Genomic DNA, 23,683 nt, shown 5'->3' with positions numbered 1-23,683 from the left:
GCTCAGGAGGAAAGAGTGGTGCAAACAAGAAGGCAGATGGCGTGAAGGTAGGGGCAAACTGGTGTTCACTACTCTCTATTACTGAATTACATCTCAGAGGTCATCAAACCTGTAACCATCTACAGTTACTAGTCATGATACTGGATAGGAGGCGAAAAACACCCTTCAATAACTCACACACTGTAGCCTAACGTCCGAGAGCACGATCCCACCGACAGCACGCTCCCACCGACAGCACGCTCCCACCGACAGCACTGAGACGGAATAGTTAGTGTTGAAACTGTGACGAGTTCCCTTACCCAGCGGCTACAGCACACCAACAAAACCATCCCACTGGATTTCACTGCAGTATCACACACATGGTATCACACTTACTGTTGACCACAGCACAAGCAAAACAGTCCAGTCCAGCATTACTGACCTAAAACTGCAATATACAAAACACACAGCTGCTGCAGCGCCACCGTTAGTGTGGTCAGTAGATAAAAGCACTGTAATGATGAAATGATGAGATGATGAGTCTGGTCTAATGAACAGCCAGTGATTTCTAGACTAGAGGAATGATTCGTATTGTAGTTGAGTTCTTTTCAGACTGGAGGAGTGTTTTTGGGGCACTAAAGGAGTGCTTTTCCAAGCTTGAAGAGTGCTTTGTAGGCTGGAGGAGTGTTTTTGGGTTTCCGCAGCAAAGCACAATGTTTCCTAGAGAAGCATGAAAGCAGCTGAACTTCAGAAGGATTTCTGGATCTCCTTCCCTGTTGTAGTAAAAGAGGACATCATTGTGAGACCAGCCCTTTCAATTTTACTTAACTATTTTCCATCAGCTGGAATTGGAGTCAACCTGAGAAAACACACACAGACATGCACACAGGTGTCTCTGCTCTGTCCCTGTTGCGTCCTGGCCTCCGTCTCCATCCCGTTCTGTGTTTTCCTGTTTAACCTTTTCTCGTTTCTTTTCCAGAAAAGGAAGTCCAGTTCCAGCGTCCAGCTGATGGTGAGTGTGTATGCCCCGTCCTCTTAAGGTCACACAGACCCGACTTTCCTTAAAAAATGGAAAGTTATACCAGAGCAGACGCCCCCTAGCTGTGAAAAGTAAACCAGCGCGTTCAGCAAAAACGTTGCTGTCCTTCTGTATGGAGCTGGACTTTCTTTTTTTTGTTTTTTTTGACTGTGAACATCTCATCTCTAATGTTCCCCCAAACCCCTCACGTTTCTAATGTGTGTGGGGTCACTGATTGTACTGTAGCTGTCCCTCTGTCCCCTATGTCTCCATAATCCAGACCTCTGAGGCCAACTAATGCTGAATAACTATCTGAGGGATCAATTCTTTTTTAGAGGGAGAAGGAGAGAAGATCCAGACTGTCCACACAGCTGCTTCCTGGCGTGGTGGAAGTTTCATTATTAAGTTTTGAACCTTAAACCTATATTTGTGTGTTACTTCCAGGAGTCATCTGAGAGTACAAACACAACTATCGAAGATGAAGACACCAGGGGTAAGGGTTCCTCACATCACTGTCTTTTATTTTGATTTTCAATCATTTTTCTTTTTTTTTCACTCATAGATTCTCAAAGATCATCCTAAGACCCCAATAGTGTGTGGGGTGGAAGGGGATGTGTGGAAAGGGGGTGTGTGGGAAGGGGGTGTGTGGGAAGGGGGTGTGTGAGGTGGAAGGGGGTGTGTGGGAAGGGGGTGTGTGAGGTGAAAGGGGGTGTGTGGGGTGGAAGGGGGTGTGTGGGAAGGGGGTGTGTGGGAAGGGGGTGTGTGAGGTGGAAGGGGGTGTGTGGGAAGGGGGTGTGTGAGGTGAAAGGGGGTGTGTGGGGTGGAAGGGGGTGTGTGGGAAGGGGGTGTGTGAGGTGGAAGGGGGTGTGTGGGGTGGAAGGGGGTGTGTGGGAAGGGGGTGTGTGGGAAGGGGGTGTGTGAGGTGGAAGGGGGTGTGTGGGGTGTAAAAAGTGTGAAAGTGCTGCTGTGTGTTTCTCAGTGAGGAAGCAGGAGATCATTAAAGTGACCGAGCAGCTGATTGAAGCCATCAGTAACGGAGACTTTGAGAGTTACACGTGAGTTTTTTCGTAGTGAATTTCTCATAGTGTTTTTCTTGTAGTGAATTTCTTGTAGTGTATTTCTCGTAGTGAATTTCTCGTAGTGTATTTCTCGTAGTGTATTTCTTGTCTATGCAAATGGTCTTGTGTTTTGTCGATTGTCTGTGCACTGCTATCCCTTGTCCTTTTCTGTCACAGCACTGGAGAATTAGCTAATAGTGTATTATTGGACGTTGCAGCCCAGTATTACAATTATGATGAAGATTAATGTTTTTAGCAACAGTTCTGTCACCAAGCAGCTTCACAGTGATCCGGATCCGACCCCCAGTTTAACTGATGCACACCTTATTGTGTTGTAGATATATTCATATAAATGGACATTAATATTTTTACCATAAATCCACATAAATCCGTAATCATCCATAAATCAGCCAAGTGTTTAAATATGCACTTAGCTCCATTGCTAATTAGTGAAGTATAAGTGTTCATTACATGTTAGCCACATTATCCTCATAGCTCCAGTGTGAGCTGATCGATTTACCTGAGAGATAAGCGAGTATGAGGTCACGTTAGTGTTAGCTTTCTGATTGGTCTCGTTTAGTCATCTCTAAATGTTCTGTGTTACCAGAAATGTATTAAGAATATTCCTGAATGCTCCCGCCTCCAACCTGAACACACCTTGGCTCTGTGTGTGTGCAGGAAGATGTGTGACCCAAGTGTAACTGCCTTTGAGCCTGAAGCATTGGGCAATCTGGTGGAGGGGTTGGACTTCCATCGCTTCTACTTTGAGAACTGTAAGACCCTGTGACTTCATTTAACCTGATCAGAACTTTGACTGAATTTGGACTGAATTACTTATTGGCAGATGTTAAATAATATATTTAGTAATAGAATGTTGACGCTGCAGTAGGTGTTACAGCTCCCAGTGTTGGTCAGGGACTTCCTCTGCTCTGGAACCACAGCTTATGTTTCTCAGACTTCATCTGAAAGTGGACAGGGTGCGGGCTGCTGTTTACAAATTGCAAACGGCAAACAGTGGTTTTACATCTCAGTCATCTGTAACTGACCTCATTTCTGAGGCCTGAAATAGAGGCCTGCTGAGCTGTGATCCTTAATTTACTCTATATTTCTAACCCCTCTACATGTTGGGTTCTTCACTTCATCTCTTCAAAGTCATATAGATATATGTAAATATGTCAGTATGGAATTTTTGATAAAGGCAGTGACTCTGTACAGACCCATAGTGACAGCATTTGAATGCTCAGTGATTTGTTTTGCAGTGAGCTTAATATTAGTGAAGGCTGAACCCCTAGACCCTTTACGAGTACATACTGATTTTTTTGTGTGTGTGTGTGTGTGTGTGTGTGTGTTTCCTGTAGTGTGGTCTAAGAACAGTAAGCCTGTCCACACCACAATCCTGAACCCGCACATCCATCTGATTGGGGAGGAGGCTGCCTGCATTGCCTACATCCGCATCACACAGTACATCGACAATAATGGCATGCCACGCACCGCACAGTCCGAGGAGTCCCGCATCTGGCATCGCCGTGACGGAAAGTGGCAGATTGTCCACTTCCATCGCTCTGGAGCCCCATCCACAATTACCAAGTAAGCCAATGAGGTAAAGAGACCAAAAACGACTGAGAGAACTTAAATACAGTTAATGACGGTTTATTCATCATTCTGTCAAAGAAGTTCAAAAGTTGGTTTACAGAAATATTCTGTGTAATATTCAAGCTGAGGACCCTCAGATAGCTGTGTGTAAGGCCTGGGAAAATGGAGTAAAACAGTTATCAGTTTGGGCTTTTTGATTATTGATTACTTCTTCCAAGCATCCGCAGGTTTCCTCCTAGACGTGTTCACTGTGATTCATTGATTCATCAACAACAGGCACATCTTTAGGCAGAAGAAGCCAGGTGCAAGTCGGGGGTTAAAACTTTACCCTGATTATAATGATACCCAGATAATGATCCGGCTCCACCTGCTGATCTAAGAGTTTCCAAGTTCTTGCTCATCCCTTTCATATTCGATTCAGTCTTTCCGCAAACTCTGTCCAAACCTCATATCATGTCTTTGGGAAAACTGCACAGATGTGCTGGAATGCCAGGTTAGGGCTGGAAGATCCACAGTAAGGAATGTACCGCAGTCACGACTAGTCCAGCTAATCTAGTCCAGCTCATATGCCTGACGGGGTTTAACCTCTTAGCATTTGTGAGATATTCTAGATTCTTCTGCTCAGTAATCAAAGTGAAGAGTTAATCATTCAGAGCTTGCTGTTCTCATCATTTTGCATTTAGATTGTCATCACACAGAGCTAGTCTATAAACGAGGCCAGAGATGTTTCAGAAATCTCACAAGGACTCTCTCTCTCTCTCTCTCTCTCTCTCTCTCTCTGTCTGTGGTACTCTCTCAGTTGAGCTGCCATGTTGTTGGAGTTTGCAGTGAGAATAATTCTGGTGGTCCACGCTGCTCTGTGGTTTTACTGCCCACCTGCCCACCTGTCCACCTGTCCGAGGACCCACAAGACCCTGCTTCATATTCTTACTTGAACTCCATCCAGGCTTGTGTTTTCCACTCATCACCCAGCCAACGCCGGCCTTCATTTCTCTCTCACACACACACACACACACACACACACACACACACACACACCTCCAGCATGTCTGTAGATACGCTGTGCCAAGGGCCATTTCTGCCATTTCTTTCTTCCGCAGTTTTGCTTGGAATGAAACTTTTTGGAGGAAAGCTACAGTTGAGTTAGGAACAGACGGGGACTGATGACCTTTGACACGTGATGGGAACCATAGCGAGAAAGCTTCTCTACAGCTTTCATAAAATGAGCTCAATGTTTATTTATTTCTATTTTGTTCTGTTTTGTTCTGTTCAGGTTGACGGCGTGTTGTTTTTGAGCCATGCTGTAAAATAATAGCACAGAGTAAAGTAATGTGTGGAAGTGCATGACTAATGCTTACCTGTTTAGTTACTATAGAACAAAGGGGGAAAGTAACGGTGTATGTTTTCTAACAGTATTATTTAACTGTACAGTAATATTACTCCATGTTTTAGCTCATTAATAATCTTCATATTATCTTTAAAAGCTGAGTATAATTTTGGCTGTTTTGCAGATTGATGTGCATGGTGATTTTATGCACCTTTATAAAGAAGACCTAAAGAAGAACCTTGCTCATTATGAACGCCAACAGCAGCCAGTAACCCGAGTGTGTTCAGTTTCTAGGGCAATAAACACCCCAACCACTAACAAACACCACCACAACAACAACCAACTCTTCAGGGTTAATTCAGTGGTTGCAGGTCATTTTAAGCAACATGGTTTTTAAAAGTTTGAGTAATAAATAAGAAGAAAAGGATAAACCAAAGTTACAAAATAAATAAATGCATCGCAGCATAACATCCTGAACCAATCACAGTCGAAGCTGATGCTACTTTAAATTTAGTGAGCTGGATTATGCTGCCGATAGATTATGGACAACAGCAGTGTCTGGCTTTTACAGGCCTTTAAGGGCTACAGTGCTTTCATTATTTTGTGTTATGAAGATAATCACTGTGCCATATGTGCTTTAACTTGTTGAGAGGCAGCATTTATGTGGCAGTTCCGGGCAGACAGCATGACAACCGGGTAAAAGACGAGCTCTACACTGTCAGAATAAAGACGTACACACAAGCGGTCACAAATCCGGGTCCAGAAAGTAACAATCTGTCCCAGGATTTTGTTCCAACTGCCCAGCCAGAATTTTACTTTCTGGAGCTGGATCCTCCACCTCTGGAGTAAACATACCCCCAAATGTACAAAAATGCCTTTATAGCCCCAGTCTGCATTTATACCACCCTGTTGCACAGTGAGCACAGTGAGCACAGTGTCCACTCCGAACCCAGAACCTTCCCATAATAATCTATAAATAACACTAACCACACCAGGTGTGAGCAGCAGAGGAGCTGTGAAAACAACAAGAGTAGAATCTTACAGACAGCAGGAGCTACACGAAGAGCCTGACTTCAGCATTGATGTTTCCCACTAAGGTCAAACTGATGATCCAGTAGACTTAACATGTTGTCCCAGATTATATTAGTTTAAATTATTATTATTCAGTATCTACTATGAATTATTAAGCACTACTAAAACTGTTCAGTATCCACTACGCATTATTCAGTTTCCACTTCGTTAATGAACGTAGATGAATCGCTGGGGGACTTGTTCTGTTTGAAGTTGAAGTTGAGCTGTTAGTCGATTGGTCAGTAGTTTGTTTATTTTTTAGGTTTGATTTGCTGCTTTTAGAAACAGGATGTGATATAATAAGCTGTTGAAGGTAAACAGGTCATTCACAGTGAATAATTCATAGTTAATGGCTTCATCATTTGTTTATTAGACTGCGACAGTGAAAAGTAAAGAAATCACTATAACCAGAATGTATACAGTGCAGAGCAGCTCTCACTGACTATGCTGGCGACCAAGAGGACCAAACACTGCTAAAACACTAACCCTCACAACGTCTAGAGCTATTACTGCCATTTAAGTACACTATTTTCATGTAATTAAACACTTAATTACACTATATCTTTAGTTCTGTAATTAACTCCATTTCCTATCTTACAAAAACAACTTTTCATCAGATTCAGACCGTAATCAAATATCTGATGTGGAATGGACTGAAAGTCTCCAAATTGCTCTTTCCTCCTTATAAAACTATCAAATATTGATTGTAAATATTTGCACTGAAAGCAGTGAAGCTGATGCAGCCCTGCTCATATAGAGTTACCGTATCCCAGAATTCACAGTAAAATCTATCTGTAGATTCTTCAGTCGCCCAGTTTTCCTCTCAGTGTTCTCTTGAGTTCAGCTTGATGAGGAGAACACCTGCATACCTGAATATCACCTGCCTACCTGTAACTCCCACACTAGCCTGGTTCACTGTAAGGATGTAGATCAGACGACGAAACACAGTCGCTCCAGATGTTGGACTGATTTTGGATTTGTTCTGACAGCTGTTTCATTACTTTACTCCCTGACCTAGAATCACCACTCCTGACCTTCTCCTGCAGAAACCTACGCATATGAATACACTCCAGCACACGCACACACACACACACACACACTACTGTTCACCACTGCGGAATCACAGCGGAATTATTTTCAATAGTTTAAGTTGGATATTAATATTAATGTTGTTGGAGCTTCATTTTATTAGAATTTCAGTGGGAATATTTTTTTTAATTCGTGGTGGTATTTGTTATTAGAGCTTCATTCTGGATTTTAACATAATAAGATTTTGAATGATTATTTGGAATGCTTTAGTTTTTTATTCACATTTTTATTGACACTTTTAAAATAAAGGTGAAATAAAGTGAGCAGATTAGAATCATATCAAATATTTATCTGCAACGAAACAATACTCATCTCATTGAAAGCCGTGGTTCCGCACAGCTGAGCGGTGGTGTCAGACTCTTGCGCTCAGGGAGGTTCAGGTGGAAGTGATGTTCGCTCTGCAGACAGTGAGAGATATGAATGCAGCAACTGTCAGACTGTCAACCCCCATCTCAGTTTAGATCCATCCCAGCGTCCATTAAACTCTCATTAAAACATGGTCTGCTTTGTTCAGTTGTGGACATCATTGATTAGAATAATTCAAATCAGATAAAATGAGCTCTGACTTCAGTCCATGTTTCCTCACTGTGCAGAATCAGAGTGTTTAGATTTAAGGTTTCTTTCTGTTGGTTTAATATGAACTGTAGTTTTTGTCTGTAAACGATTATTCTGACTGTTTTACACACGTTCAACTACATCAGCTCTACTTTATCAGCTACTACTCTCTTGCTTCAGGCAGAACTGTCTGCATAAACAGAAGTATATATTAAGTTTATTCTGCTGATTACATTTAGTCAAATAATGACACTGTCATTAAGCTCCTACAACCAATGTGCCCCATATTCCCAGAACCCACTGTCCACACTTCCTGCGAGGTTTACTATCTAAAGCTAAATGCTAAAGCTACCTCATGATTCTCAGACTCAACCCCACCCCAAAAAATCAAAGTCTTCAGAGAAATGAAATGAATGAATTTGATGTTTACTAAAGCTGAGACATGTTGATTAAGGTTGGACAACTCAGGAAAGAACAGCAGCCTCTTCAAAAACAAAACCTTATTAAATGTCAAAAACAGCACAATGTAATACTATATAATAAAGACTAATTATTTCATTAAACATAATCAAATTATTAGTAGTAGTATTTTGTCATTTTTGCACCATGTTACAGGGATATTCCTTTTGATTGGGAACCATAGTTTGATTGATAGATGATGATACATTTGTGTGGCTTTTATCCAGTTACCTTATAGAAGTTATTTAAAACATATTTCATCTTTTAAAACATTACATCCTATATATTAACCAGTTTAGTGATGTGCAGTAAATAATAGTGAATACACCATTTGTCCATTGAGTGAAGTAACAGAGCAGAAATCAGAGCTCTGGCATGCAGTTGTTTACTCCATTTAACTTCTTAATCTCATTTATTTTGCTTTCCAGATTTTTTCCACATACTGAATATTTAAAACATCTATGTGTTAGTCTGAGAGATCTGATATCAGTGAACAATTTTATTTTCATATCACTTCATTTGTTGCTCCCTGTTGAACACTAAAATACACTTGTTTTATATTTAGAAGCTGATGTTTCTTATTATTTTAAATCTAATATAATTGCTGCTGTTCCTATTAGACTGGTTTCAAACGTTTCCGTGTGTTACAGTGGTTTGTATAACATGATCATCAATGTAGATAATTACTACTGAAAAGTCGATATACGTATTTGTGGAATCATATCAACTTCCATTTTTAATATCAGTACTGAAATAGAGATCATCATTTAAAACACCTGAGTATATTCTCACCTGGACTAATGTTGTGAATTTTCATAGAAAAAAATTAATGAATAAAATGAAGGCTATTCAGATCATTAAAGCTGCCGTTAAATTAGTCCAAAGTTTTTTAGTTTCTTGGGAATTCATGACATTCCAGATGAGCTGGCTTGAAATGACCGTTGTGAAGAACTAATTTGTGTTTTTACTGAAGTAAAGCCCTGGACACTACTGTTTCCTTCAGGACAGATATGATGCATGAATATCAGCAGCACTCCATCTTCTTTAGTCACTTCATGGACAGAACATCTGCCTGAGTGTGGCTGATTTCTTTACTTTCACATCAATCCTGCATGAATCAAAAGCACAGACTAATTCAAGCACAGCCAGTAAATGATGCTGCAGTGAGAGAGCTCATCAGGAGCTCTGTGGACACATGCTTCCATCACTCTTCCAGAAAAGCAGGCGATGATGTTTCAGAAACGTCCAGCTGTAGCTTATAGTGTTCGGTGATAAACAGAAAATAAACAGGGATACAAGAGCTCACTTCTAAAGGCTAAAACCAGAGGTGGTAAATTCAGGTCCAGAAAGAAAAAAATCCCAACAGGCCATCCAGGCAGTTCCAACAAAATCTTGGGGAGGAGTTTTACTTTCTGGAGCCGAATTCGCCACCTAACCTTAACTTAAACATTAGTTTAACCGCAGGCTAAACTGCAATAATGTGAGTAGAGAGGTTGTGTTCCTGGTGGTCCTTCTGTAGACCATCATTACTGTTTTTTTTAGTTTAGAATAGTTAGTTCTAGAGTTCTGCCTCAGTTCTAGTCGTGTAACACAGAATTGCATGACAGTGTGACTCAATATGATAATCATCTGCTTATGATTATGCATATGATAATTAACTGCTTTTTATTTGAAAATGCTTTGGAAATATGATTAAAATGATTGTTTGTGTTGTGAGTGTGAAAGAGGCTGATCAGCTAAGCTCTGGTTTATAATGTAAGTTGGGTAACAGGTGCTGTTTTATATGATGTGTTGATGTTTACTTGTTTAGTAAATTCTAAATATGTTCCCGCAAATGTAATTAATGTCATCTTTGCACACGCTTACACTGCTGCCCAAAGGTTTGGAATTGTTGTTGTGGTTGTTGTTTTTCATTTTATTGAATAGTTTCTTTTTTTTATGATATTTAATTTTTTAATAATTCCACATTTGAAATGTGATGGATTCTGGATATAAATTGTGTAATGTTCATTTTATTAGAATTTTATTTGAGTAGAATATTAGTGATATGTTAAAATGGACTAAATTGGATTTATCATTTTGGAAAATGAGTGGTGCTGTATTTTTGCAATAGGCAGATTTTGAACTACAGAAGAAACTAATGTAACACTACAGGAGAAGTTCATGTAACACTACAGTAAATAATGTAACACTACAGGAGAAGTTAATGTAACACTGCATGAGAGGTTAATGTAACACTGCATGAGAGGTTAATGTAACACTGCAGGAGAAGTTAACGTAACACTACAGAAGAAGTTAATGTAACACTGCATGAGAGGTTAATGTAAAACTGCAGAAGTTAACGTAACACTACAAGAGAGGTTAATGTAAAACAGCAGGAGGTAATAGTGGTTGGTTGGTGTGGCGCAACAGATAACACCACTACTTGCCACTGGGTTACATCACCACGTGGGAGACCAGGGTTTGATTCCCGGTCTGGGTGACTATGCTGCGCTACACCAATAAGAGTCCCTGGGCAAGACTCCTAACACTACATTGGCCCTCCTCTGTAACATGAGTAACCTTGTAAGTCGCTCTGGATAAGAGCGTCAGCTAAATGCCATAAATGTACAGGAATAAATGTAATGTAACACTACAGGTTAGATTAATGTAACACTGCAGGAGAAGGTAATGTAACACTGCAGGGGAAGTTACTGTAACACTGTAGGAGGTAATGTAACACTGCAGGGGAAGTTACTGTAACACTGTAGGAGGTAATGTAACACTGCAGGGGAAGTTAATGTAACACTGCAGGAGAAGGTAATGTAACACTGCAGGGGAAGTTACTGTAACACTGTAGGAGGTAATGTAACACTGCGGGGGAAGTTAATGTAATATTGCAGGGGAAGTTAATGTAACACTGCAGGAGAAGGTAATGTAACACTGCAGGATAAGTTAATGTAACACTGCAGGAGGTAATGAAACACTGCAGGAGAAGTTAATGTAACACTGCAGGAGAAATTAATGTAACACTGCATGAGAGGTTAATGTAACACTGCAGGAGGTAATGTAACACTACAGGGGAAGTTAATTATCTAATCTCCTTTGAGCTACATCTTAGGCAAAATGTAAATTCTTCTCCCCAACACTGCCTAAAGCGCACAATAACACCAATGACAGCTGTACAGTTTACTAAAAATCTCCCACCCCTATCGACCTTTGTGTAATGTTCATTTTATTAGAATTTTATTTGAGTAGAATATTAGTGATATGTTAAAATGAGCTCAAACAGAGCTCGTCAAACTAACAAACGATCTAGAGAATACCCTTCGATCAACCTTAGACAAAGTAGCACCGTTCAAAAATAAAATGATGAGGCAAAAAAGGCTCGCACCGTGGTACAGTGATCAAACTCGTACCTTAAAACAAACAGTGCGGAAACTAGAGCGTAAATGGCGGACGACCAAACTAGAGGTGTTCCACTCTGCGTGGAAGGACAGCCTTAGTCAATATAAGGATAAAGGATAAAGGATAAAGGTGCACGTATTCGTCACTGTACAGTGTGGACTGTACAGCGAAATGTGTCCTCCGCATTTAACCCATCTGGTAGTGAACACACACTCACACACACACACGTGTTAGGGGCAGTGAGTACACACACACACCCAGAGCGGTGGGCAGCCAACTCCAGCGCCCGGGGAGCAGAGAGGGTAAAGGGCCTTGCTCAAGGGCCCAACAGTGGCAGCTTGCCGAGCCCGGGAATCGAACCCACAACCCTGTTATCGATATCCCGGCGCTCTAACCGCTGAGCCACCACTGCCCAATATAGAAAGGCACTCATTAAAGCTCGCTCAGCGTATCTGGCCTCGCTGATCGAGAAAAACAAAAACAATCCCAGAGTTCTTTTTAATGAGATCTCTAAACTTACTAAAAGCCAGGCAGATACTCAACCCCAGATCCCAACATCTTTAACCAGTCATGTTTTTATGGACTATTTTAATAATAAAATAGAAAATATTAGACAACAAATCCAACCCTGCTTATTAAATCAAACATGGCCGTCACCTGATGTAGTTGCTTTAGAACAAAACTTAGTTGTAGAACAAAGGCTGGAAGCCTTCTACCCACTTCCACAGCCAGAACTAGAAAAAATTATATCCTCAGCTAATTGTACAACATGTACACTCGACCCGATTCCCTCTAAATTGCTAAAAGAAATTCTCCCAATTATAATCGGACCTCTTTTAACAATTGTAAATTCATCCCTTAGCCTTGGGCATGTACCCCAAACCCTTAAAATAGCAGTTATAAAACCTTTAATCAAAAAACCAAATCTTGATCCTAGCGTATTATCTAATTATAGACCCATCTCAAACTTAACATTCGTATCTAAGATATTAGAAAAAGCTGTGGCCCAACAACTCTGCTTATACCTGAGTAAAAATGACATGTATGAGAAATTCCAGTCTGGATTTAGACTCAATCACAGCACAGAGACAGCCCTAGTGAAGATTACGAATGATCTCCTTCTTGCCTCTGATCAAGGCTACGTATCTTTATTAGCTCTACTAAACCTCAGTGCAGCCTTTGATACAATAGATCATTCTATATTACTAGAAAGATTAGAGAAAATGGTTGGAATCACAGGGACAGCCCTATCATGGTTCCAATCATATCTAACGGGACGCTATCAATTCGTAAAGATAAAAGATTTATCTTCAAACTACGCAGAAGTAAGATATGGAGTTCCGCAAGGCTCAATTTTAGGACCGCTATTATTTACATTATACATGTTAGCATTGGGCTCAGTTATAAGCAGACATGGCGTTAATTTCCATTTCTATGCAGATGACACACAGCTCTATATATCAGCCAAACCTGACGATAAATTTAGACTACAGAAAATGGAGGACTGTGTAAAGGATATAAAACTCTGGATGTCACATAACTTCCTTCTCCTTAACAGTGACAAAACCCAGCTTCTCCTTTTAGGTCCAAAAGACTCTAGAAATAAACTATCAGACTTAATGTTAGACTTGGCTGATTCTTCCATCATTCCTGGTTTAGCAGCTAAAAATCTTGGCGTCACATTCGACTCAGATTTATCATTTGAGCAACATATAGCTAATATTAGTAGAACAGCCTTCATGCAGCTTAGGAACATCTCCAAACTAAGAGACTCCTTATCTCTACAGGACACAGAAAAGCTAGTACATGCTTTTATTACCTCAAGGCTAGATTATTGTAACGCACTACTGTCAGGTTGTTCCAGCAGGAACCTCAATAAACTTCAGCTGGTGCAAAATGCTGCAGCCAGGGTCCTTACTAAACCTAGAACATTTGACCATATCAGTCCAGTTCTATCAGCACTTCATTGGCTCCCAGTTAAATTCCGTATCGAATACAAAATTCTTCTATTAACATATAAAGCCCTACATGGCCTCGCTCCTGAGTACCTGCAGGATCTTATTGTATATTACGAACCATCAAGACTACTTAGATCTCAGGGTGCTGGCCTCTTACTCGTTCCCAAAATTCAGAAAACCTCAGCAGGGGGAAGAGCCTTTTCTTATAAAGCCCCCCAGCTCTGGAATAACCTTCCAGATAATGTTCGGGACTCAGACACAGTCTTAATCTTTAAATCTAAGCTGAAAACTTATATGTTTAGTTTAGCTTTTGGTAATTAATGTTTCTTAGATAAGGGCTGCAGGTCCAGGGGTTCGCGGACCCAGGGAATTGTAGTACACTGAGATGCTGGAGCTGTCGTCTCGCTGCTTACACGTGATCACTCAGGTTTGTTGATGGTGGAGCAGATAGATGCTGGTGTTCTCAGGGTACGCCCGTGTCCGTGTTACCTTCTGGCTCTCTCCTTTTAATTATGCTGTGATAATCAGACCTGCCGGAGTCGTCAGACATACCCAGATGCTGATTCTCAACATTCTCTGCACTCCATAAAATTCCTCTTAGAACTAACTTCTCTCTCTTTACCTTCCCCGAGTAAATGGCCACCCAGCCCGATCTGCAGGAAGATTGCCCGCTGAGGTCCCCTCTACCTGCATCTAACCAGCTGCCACCTACCAGTCCGGCCAGCGGGTCCCCCCCCAACCCGCCACCACCCATGGCTCACCCGCCAGCTGCTGCTGCCTGTTTGGTGGCCGTGCTGAAACCTAGATGGACTCGTGCCTGTCTGACACTATTAATATCACCACTATTAACTTTCTGTTGTATCTGCTTTGGTAATTTTTATCATTAATGTTTAAAACAGTCTGGCCAGAGGAGGATGGGTCCCCCTTGTGAGCCTTGGTTCCTCCCAAGGTTTCTTCCTCCAGCTCTGAGGGAGTTTTTCCATGCCACTGTCGCCGTTGGCTGTTCACGGGGGTCTTTGACGCTTCATGTTATTCCTTCTTTCTTCTCTGTCTCTGTTCTTTATTAAGTACTAATTATGTAAAGCTGCTTTGTGACAACAGTTGTAAAAAGCGCAATACAAATAAATTTGACTTGACTTGACTTAATGTAACACTGCAGAAGGTAATGTAACACTACAGGGGAAGTTTATGTAACACTGCAGAAGAAGTTAATGTAACACTGTAGGAGGTAATGTAACACTGCAGGAGAAGGTAATGTAACACTGCAGGGGCAGTTACTGTAACACTGTAGGAGGTAAAGTAACACTGCAGGGGAAGTTAATGTAACACTGTAGGAGGTAATGTAACACTGCAGGAGAAGGTAATGTAACACTGCAGGGGAAGTTAATGTAACACTGCAGAGGAAGTTAATGTAACACTGCAGGAGAAGGTAATGTAACACTGCAGGAGAAGTTAATGTAACACTGCAGGAGAAGTTAATGTAACACTGCAGGGGAAGTTAATGTAACACTGCAGGAGAAATTAATGTAACACTGCAGTAGAAATTAATGTAACACTGCATGAGGAGGTAATATAACACTGCAGGAGAAGGTAATGTAACACTGCAGGAGAAGGTAATGTAACACTGCAGGAGAAGTTAATGTAACACTGCAGGAGAAGGTAATGTAACACTGCATGAGAAGTTAATGTAACACTGCAGGAGGTAATGTAACACTACAGGGGAAGTTAATGTAACACTGCAGGGGAAGGTAATGTAACACTGCATGAGAAGTTAATGTAACACTGCAGGATGTAATGTAACACTGGAGGGGAAGTTAATGTAACACTGCAGGAGGTAATGTAACACTACAGAAGTTAATGTAACACTGCAGGAGCTAATGTAACACTACAGGGGAAGTTAATGTAACACTGCAGGGGAAGGTAATGTAACACTGCATGAGAAGTTAATGTAACACTGCAGGATGTAATGTAACACTGGAGGGGAAGTTAATGTAACACTGCAGGAGGTAATGTAACACTATAGAAGAAGTTAATGTAACACTGCAGGAGGTAAAGTAACACTGCAGGGGAAGTTAATGTAACACTGTAGGAGGTAATGTAACACTGCAGGAGAAGGTAATGTAACACTGCAGGGGAAGTTACTGTAACACTGTAGGAGGTAATGTAACACTGCAGGGGAAGTTAATGTAACACTGCAGAGGAAGTTAATGTAACACTGCAGGAGAAGGTAATGTAACACTGCAGGACAAGTTAATGTAACACTGCAGGAGAAGTTAATGTAACACTGCAGGAGAAATTAATGTAACACTGCAGGAGAAGGTAATGTAACACTGCAGTAGAAATTAATGTAACACTGCATGAGGAGGTAATATAACACTGCAGGAGAAGGTAATGTAACACTGCAGGAGGTAATGAAACACTGCAGGAGAAGTTAATGTAACACTGCAGGAGGTAATTTAATACTACAGTAGAAGTTAAGGTAACACTGCAGGGGAAGGTAATGTAACACTGCATGAGAAGTTAATGTAACATTGCAGGAGGTAATGTAACACTGCAGAAGTTAATGTAACACTGCAGGAGGTAATGTAACACTACAGGGGAAGTTAATGTAACACTGCAGGGGAAGGTAATGTAACACTGCATGAGAAGTTAATGTAACACTGCAGGATGTAATGTAACACTGGAGGGGAAGTTAATGTAACACTGCAGGAGGTAATGTAACACTACAGAAGTTAATGTAACACTGCAGGAGCTAATGTAACACTACAGGGGAAGTTAATGTAAGACTGCAGGGGAAGTTAATGTAACACTGCAGGGGAAGGTAATGTAACACTGGAGGGGAAGTTAATGTAACACTGCAGGATGTAATGTAACACTGGAGGGGAAGTTAATGTAACACTGCAGGAGGTAATGTAACACTATAGAAGAAGTTAATGTAACACTGCAGGAGGTAATGTTAAACTGCAGGAGGTAATGTAACACTGCAGGAGGTAATGTAACACTATAGGGGAAGTTAATGTAACACTGCAGGATGTAATGTAACACTGGAGGGGAACTTAATGTAACACTGCAGGAGAAGGTAATGTAACACTGCAGGAAAAGGTAATGTAACACTGCAGGAGGTATTTTAACACTGCAGGAGAAGTTAATGTAACACTGCAGGGGAAGTTAATGTAACACTGCAGAGGAAGTTAATGTAACACTGCAGGAGAAGGTAATGTAACACTGCAGGACAAGTTAATGTAACACTGCAGGAGAAGTTAATGTAACACTGCAGGAGAAATTAATGTAACACTGCAGGAGAAGGTAATGTAACACTGCAGTAGAAATTAATGTAACACTGCATGAGGAGGTAATATAACACTGCAGGAGAAGGTAATGTAACACTGCAGGAGGTAATGAAACACTGCAGGAGAAGTTAATGTAACACTGCAGGAGGTAATTTAATACTACAGTAGAAGTTAAGGTAACACTGCAGGGGAAGGTAATGTAACACTGCATGAGAAGTTAATGTAACATTGCAGGAGGTAATGTAACACTGCAGAAGTTAATGTAACACTGCAGGAGGTAATGTAACACTACAGGGGAAGTTAATGTAACACTGCAGGGGAAGGTAATGTAACACTGCATGAGAAGTTAATGTAACACTGCAGGATGTAATGTAACACTGGAGGGGAAGTTAATGTAACACTGCAGGAGGTAATGTAACACTACAGAAGTTAATGTAACACTGCAGGAGCTAATGTAACACTACAGGGGAAGTTAATGTAAGACTGCAGGGGAAGTTAATGTAACACTGCAGGGGAAGGTAATGTAACACTGGAGGGGAAGTTAATGTAACACTGCAGGATGTAATGTAACACTGGAGGGGAAGTTAATGTAACACTGCAGGAGGTAATGTAACACTATAGAAGAAGTTAATGTAACACTGCAGGAGGTAATGTTAAACTGCAGGAGGTAATGTAACACTGCAGGAGGTAATGTAACACTATAGGGGAAGTTAATGTAACACTGCAGGATGTAATGTAACACTGGAGGGGAACTTAATGTAACACTGCAGGAGAAGGTAATGTAACACTGCAGGAAAAGGTAATGTAACACTGCAGGAGGTATTTTAACACTGCAGGAGAAGTTAATGTAACACTGCAGGGGAAGTTAATGTAACACTGCAGGAGGTAATGCCGCTCGTCTGCTGGACCTGCATGGCGTCCTCTCTGTTTAGTACATGAAGGAGCTGAGCTGAAGAGGAACTTACATGAGCTGAACTTTTACTGTTGGATCGTCCACTTTCCGAATAGACTGGGAATCCAGGGGGAAATCTGCTCTTCTGGAAGCTCAATGAAGGTGGACTGAAAGATGCGCTTGGTCTGGGAAGAGGGGGTGGGTCTAGCAAATAAATAGGCAAGTCTGGCTCCTCTTCATTGTAGAACGGAAGGTCGGCATCCATGTTTTCTACAGTCATTGGTGTGATTGATCATTCCTTATAGATTTATAGAATACAGCAATTGAAGGGTTAGGTATCAAACATCAAGAAATGTAACACTGCAGGAGAAGTTAATGTAACACTGCAGGAGAAGTTAATGTAACACTGCAGGAGAAATTAATGTAACACTGCAGGAGAAGGTAATGTAACACTGCAGTAGAAATTAATGTAACACTGCATGAGGAGGTAATATAACACTGCAGGAGAAGGTAATGTAACACTGCAGGAGGTAATGAAACACTGCAGGAGAAGTTAATGTAACACTGCAGGAGGTAATTTAATACTACAGTAGAAGTTAATGTAACACTGCAGGGGAAGGTAATGTAACACTGCATGAGAAGTTAATGTAACATTGCAGGAGGTAATGTAACACTGCAGAAGTTAATGTAACACTGCAGGAGGTAATGTAACACTACAGGGGAAGTTAATGTAACACTGCAGGGGAAGGTAATGTAACACTGCATGAGAAGTTAATGTAACACTGCAGGATGTAATGTAACACTGGAGGGGAAGTTAATGTAACACTGCAGGAGGTAATGTAACACTACAGAAGTTAATGTAACACTGCAGGAGCTAATGTAACACTACAGGGGAAGTTAATGTAACACTGCAGGGGAAGGTAATGTAACACTGCATGAGAAGTTAATGTAACACTGCAGGATGTAATGTAACACTGGAGGGGAAGTTAATGTAACACTGCAGGAGGTAATGTAACACTATAGAAGAAGTTAATGTAACACTGCAGGAGGTAATGTTGAACTGCAGGAGGTAATGTAACACTGCAGGAGGTAATGTAACACTATAGGGGAAGTTAATGTAACACTGCAGGATGTAATGTAACACTGGAGGGGAAGTTAATGTAACACTGCAGGAGAAGGTAATGTAACACTGCAGGAAAAGGTAATGTAACACTGCAGGAGGTATTTTAACACTGCAGGAGAAGTTAATGTAACACTGCAGGGGAAGTTAATGTAACACTGCAGGAGGTAATGCCGCTCGTCTGCTGGACCTGCATGGCGTCCTCTCTGTTTAGTACATGAAGGAGCTGAGCTGAAGAGGAACTTACATGAGCTGCACTTTTACTGTTGGATCGTCCACTTTCCGAATAGACTGGGAATCCAGGGGGAAATCTGCTCTTCTGGAAGCTCAATGAAGGTGGACTGAAAGATGCGCTTGGTCTGGGAAGAGGGGGTGGGTCTAGCAAATAAATAGGCAAGTCTGGCTCCTCTTCATTGTAGAACGGAAGGTCGGCATCCATGTTTTCTACAGTCATTGGTGTGATTGATCATTCCTTATAGATTTATAGAATACAGCAATTGAAGGGTTAGGTATCAAACATCAAGAAATTGTTAAATATCAGAGGTTATGTATTACCTCTACCTCTAAACATGCTCGTTTAGGGTTCACATGGGTGGAACGTGGGCTAGGTGGGTTCCAGGTGGACATGGGCTCTGAGTGGGTTTGTACATGTTTTGTTAATGGGACCAAGTTGGCTTCCCAAATGAGCCCCATTATTACAGCCCACCCTAATCTTACATAGGTCCCATTGAGGCCCTCTATACATTATACAACACAGATGTGGCACATGCTTAAGCCCTTCTGGTCCCATCACTGATCCTGGTGGGCATCCATATGTGGGGCCAACATGGAACCTGAGGACAAAACTCTCTGACCCCCAGTTGGACTACCCATACATGGACCTGTTGGGGTATAATAAAGAATATTAGGGTCTCCAGAAGCGTTCTAGCCTAAGTCTGGGATTCTCTGCTATTGGTGTGAAACTCAAAGATCATCACAGACAGTGAGGCTCTGCTGCCGTTTTTCTAAATCTGACAGACTGGATGTGGCAAATCCAGGTTCAGAAAGTAAAAATCCTACGCTAAGCTGCAGCTGAGCAATCCAGGCAGTTGAAACTCAATACTGGAGCAAATTTACTTTCTGGACCTGGATTTGCCATCATAGTTTATTTAGTAGTTCAGTGGTTGAAGTGCGGGTTCTGCTGCTGCTCTGACCCTGAAGCTGTGGCTGAGAGGAGTGGTCATATATTTATCCTTTCTGGTCATTTTTAGTCAGGCATATGAAGCAGGTTTCGTACTTAAGTGTGTGTGATTTACTCTGAAGTGTGAAGCATCAACAAAGTGATTTATCTTCTTTTACAGCACTTCTATAATGTTCCACAATACACACTATATGTCCAAATGTTTGTGGACACCCCTTCTAAGGAGTGCATTCATTAATCTGTATCTGGTTTACATTTTGTAACCAAGAAATGAGGAACATATAGATGCTATCCAAAGATCAAAACCTTATCAACACCTTTAAAGCTGGTTCTCACTGACAGAACCGCAGCAGATTCTTCAGTGTTTAACATTGGAGGTGTTAAAGAACACCTGTACTGCACTTCCACTCTCCGACACTAATTTACACTAATATGTAAAATACCTCCCTTGAAAAAGCCCCAGTGGCATCTTTGACAATACAGACATTTAAACAACACTAATCTGCCATAACATTAAAACCACTGCCAGGTGATGATCTAGTTCCAATATCACATGTCAGAGGGTGGATCTATTAGTCAGCAGATGAACAGTCAGTTCTTATAGGTGATGAAGGTGTTGAAGCAGGAAAAATGGACAAGCGTAAGAACCTGAGACACTTTGACCAAAACCAAACTGTGATGTTCTAGACAACTGGGTCAGAACGTCTCCAGAACAACAGGCAGGTCTTGTGGGGTGTTCCTGATATGCAGTGGCCAGAACCTACCAAAAGTTATATTATTATTGTTATTATTAATAATAATAATAATAATAATAATAAGAAGAAGAAGAACAACAACAACAACAACAATAATAGGAACAATTGCAAGATTAATTAGAGTCCATGTACACTTCAGGATAGTCAGTAATGTAGTGTGGGCACCTAGTCTGAGGAAGGTAGCAGTAGACACAGATATGGGAGCACCCTGAAACACCGGCATCCATGAGCTCCACTGCAAGGCACCTTTCATACACAGTAGCAGTTCAAAGTGCTTCACATAAACAAGGAAAAGCATCACAAATGTTTGTGGTTTTGTTGGTGGCAGCAGCAGAGCAGGGTGAGTGTATACACTCTACACTCTAAATTTATACAGTCTACACTCCCACACTCTAAATTTATACAGTCTACACTCCCACATTCTACATTAATACACTCTACACTCCCACACTCTACATTTATACACTCTACACTCCCACATTCTACATTTATACACTCTACACTCCCACATTCTACATTTATACACTCTACACTCCCACACTCTACATTAATACACTCTACACTCCCACACTCTACATTCATACACTCTACACTCCCACACTCTACATTTATACAGTCTGCACTCCCACACTCTACATTTATACACTCTACACTCCCACACTCTACATTTATACACTCTACACTCCCACACTCTACATTCATACACTCTACACTCCCACACTCTACATGTATACAGTCTGCACTCCCACACTCTACATTTATACACTCTACACTCCCACACTCTACATTTATACACTCTACATTTATACACTCTACACTCCCACACTCTACATTTATACAGTCTACACTCCCACACTCTACATTTATACACTCTACACTCCCACACTCTACAATTATACACTCTACACTCCCACACTCTACATTTATACACTCTACATTTATACACTCTACACTCCCACACTCTACATTCATACACTCTACACTCCCACACTCTACATTTATACACTCTACACTCCCACATTCTACATTAATACACTCTACATTCATACACTCTACATTTATACACTCTACACTCCCACACTCTACATTAATACACTCTACATTCATACACTCTACATTTATACACTCTACATTTATACACTCTACACTCCCACACTCTACATTCATACACTCTACACTCCCACACTCTACATTCATACACTCTACACTCCCACACTCTACATTAATACACTCTACACTCCCACAATCTACATTCATACACTCTACACTCCCACACTCTACATTTATACAGTCTGCACTCCCACACTCTACATTAATACACTCTACACTCCCACACTCTACATTTATACACTCTACATTTATACACTCTACACTCCCACACTCTACATTTATACACTCTACACTCCCACACTCTACATTAATACACTCTACATTCATACACTCTACATTTATACACTCTACATTTATACACTCTTCACTCCCACACTCTACATTCATACACTCTACACTCCCACACTCTACATTTATACAGTCTACACTCCCACACTCTACATTAATACACTCTACACTCCCACACTCTACATTTATACACTCTACATTTATACACTCTACACTCCCACACTCTACATTTATACACTCTACACTCCCACACTCTACATTAATACACTCTACATTCATACACTCTACATTTATACAGTCTACATTTATACACTCTACACTCCCACACTCTACATTCATACGCTCTACACTCCCACACTCTTCATTAATACACTCTACACTCCCACACTCTACATTTATACACTATACACTCCCACACTCTACATTCATACACTCTACACTCCCACACACTACATTTATACAGTCTACACTCCCACACTCTACATTAATACACTCTACACTCCCACACTCTACATTTATACACTTTACATTCATACACTCTACACTCCCACACTCTACATTTCTACACTCTACACTCCCACACTATACATTCATACACTCTACACTCCCACACTCTACATTTTTATAGTCTACACTCCCACACTCTACATTTATACAGTCTACACTCCCACACTCTACATTCATACACTCTACACTCCCACACTATACATTCATACACTCTACACTCCCACACTCTACATTAGTGTACACTAACCCTAACCCTGAACTAAATGATTAACTAATTTATATATTTACATTTCAAGTTTTTCTCAATTTGTTCTCTCTTTGTTCTACATGTATTGATCTTAATCCTAAACTAAAAGTGAGCAGCACCAGAATGATTGTTGAGCTTCCTGTCTGCTCCAAACATCAACAAAAAGAATACTGACCACAGCAAACATCTCCTCCAACGCTCGCTGTCAGACACTCTTCTCACTTTTACAGACACTCCTCTTACTTCTACAAACACTTCTCTCACTCCCACAGCCACTCCTCTCACTCCTACATACACTCCTCTTACTCATACAAGTCAAGTCAAGTCAAGTGAGTTTTATTGTCATTTCAACTACATACAGAGAACACAGTGAAATGAAACAACATTCCTCCAGGACCATGGTGGAACATAGACACAGTGCATACAGAACACAAGTGTAACACAAACAAACAAGTGCGAACAGACAACACAACACACTACAGACAGAGAATAATAAATAATGACGGTAGTGTGCAAATTATGCAGTTTGCAATAAATATTGAGTCCAGTGAGGTAGTAAAGTTATTAGTGCAAAATGCTTCCTGAGAGTCTGAGAGAGAGAGAGAGAGAGAGCGTGTGTGTGTGTGTGTGTGTGTGTGTGTGTGTGTGTGTGTGTGTGTGTGTGTGCGCATGTAGCAGAAAAGACATCAGGTCAGAAGTTGAGTTGTGTTGAGGAGTCTGATGGCTTGGGGGAAGAAGCTGTTGCAGAGTCTGGTCGTGTTGGACCGGATGCTGTGGTACCTTCTTCCTGATGGCAGGAG

General features: G+C 41.0%; 1 protein-coding gene and 1 pseudogene across 3 annotated transcripts in view; both read left to right on the top strand.

Annotated features, from left to right (window-relative positions):
- The window catches only part of camk2a (calcium/calmodulin-dependent protein kinase II alpha), a 75,742-nt gene extending 65,758 nt beyond the window's left edge, over window positions 1–9,984 (top strand). The window contains exons 13-19 of one of the 3 annotated variants that reach the window (XM_072661515.1): window positions 7–47; window positions 959–991; window positions 1,442–1,490; window positions 1,977–2,052; window positions 2,734–2,828; window positions 3,414–3,642; window positions 4,448–9,984. In XM_072661515.1, coding sequence (XP_072517616.1) covers window positions 7–47; window positions 959–991; window positions 1,442–1,490; window positions 1,977–2,052; window positions 2,734–2,828; window positions 3,414–3,642; window positions 4,448–4,451 — 527 coding nt within the window. In that variant the 3' untranslated portion in view covers window positions 4,452–9,984. Of the gene's footprint in view, window positions 1–6; window positions 48–958; window positions 992–1,441; window positions 1,491–1,976; window positions 2,053–2,733; window positions 2,829–3,413; window positions 3,656–4,447 lie in introns of all 3 variants that reach the window. The other 2 variants (XM_072661514.1, XM_072661516.1) reach the window with 2 other exon arrangements.
- A 12,013-nt stretch (window positions 9,985–21,997) lies between these two features.
- On the top strand, window positions 21,998–22,882 carry LOC140539700 (uncharacterized; annotated as a pseudogene).
- The last annotated feature ends 801 nt before the right edge of the window (window positions 22,883–23,683 follow it).

Source organism: Salminus brasiliensis, chromosome 18, assembly GCF_030463535.1.
Source record: "Salminus brasiliensis chromosome 18, fSalBra1.hap2, whole genome shotgun sequence".
Classification (NCBI taxonomy): domain Eukaryota; kingdom Metazoa; phylum Chordata; class Actinopteri; order Characiformes; family Bryconidae; genus Salminus; species Salminus brasiliensis.
Note: the sequence above shows the minus strand (reverse complement) of the source record. Positions and strands in the feature narration are given on the sequence as shown.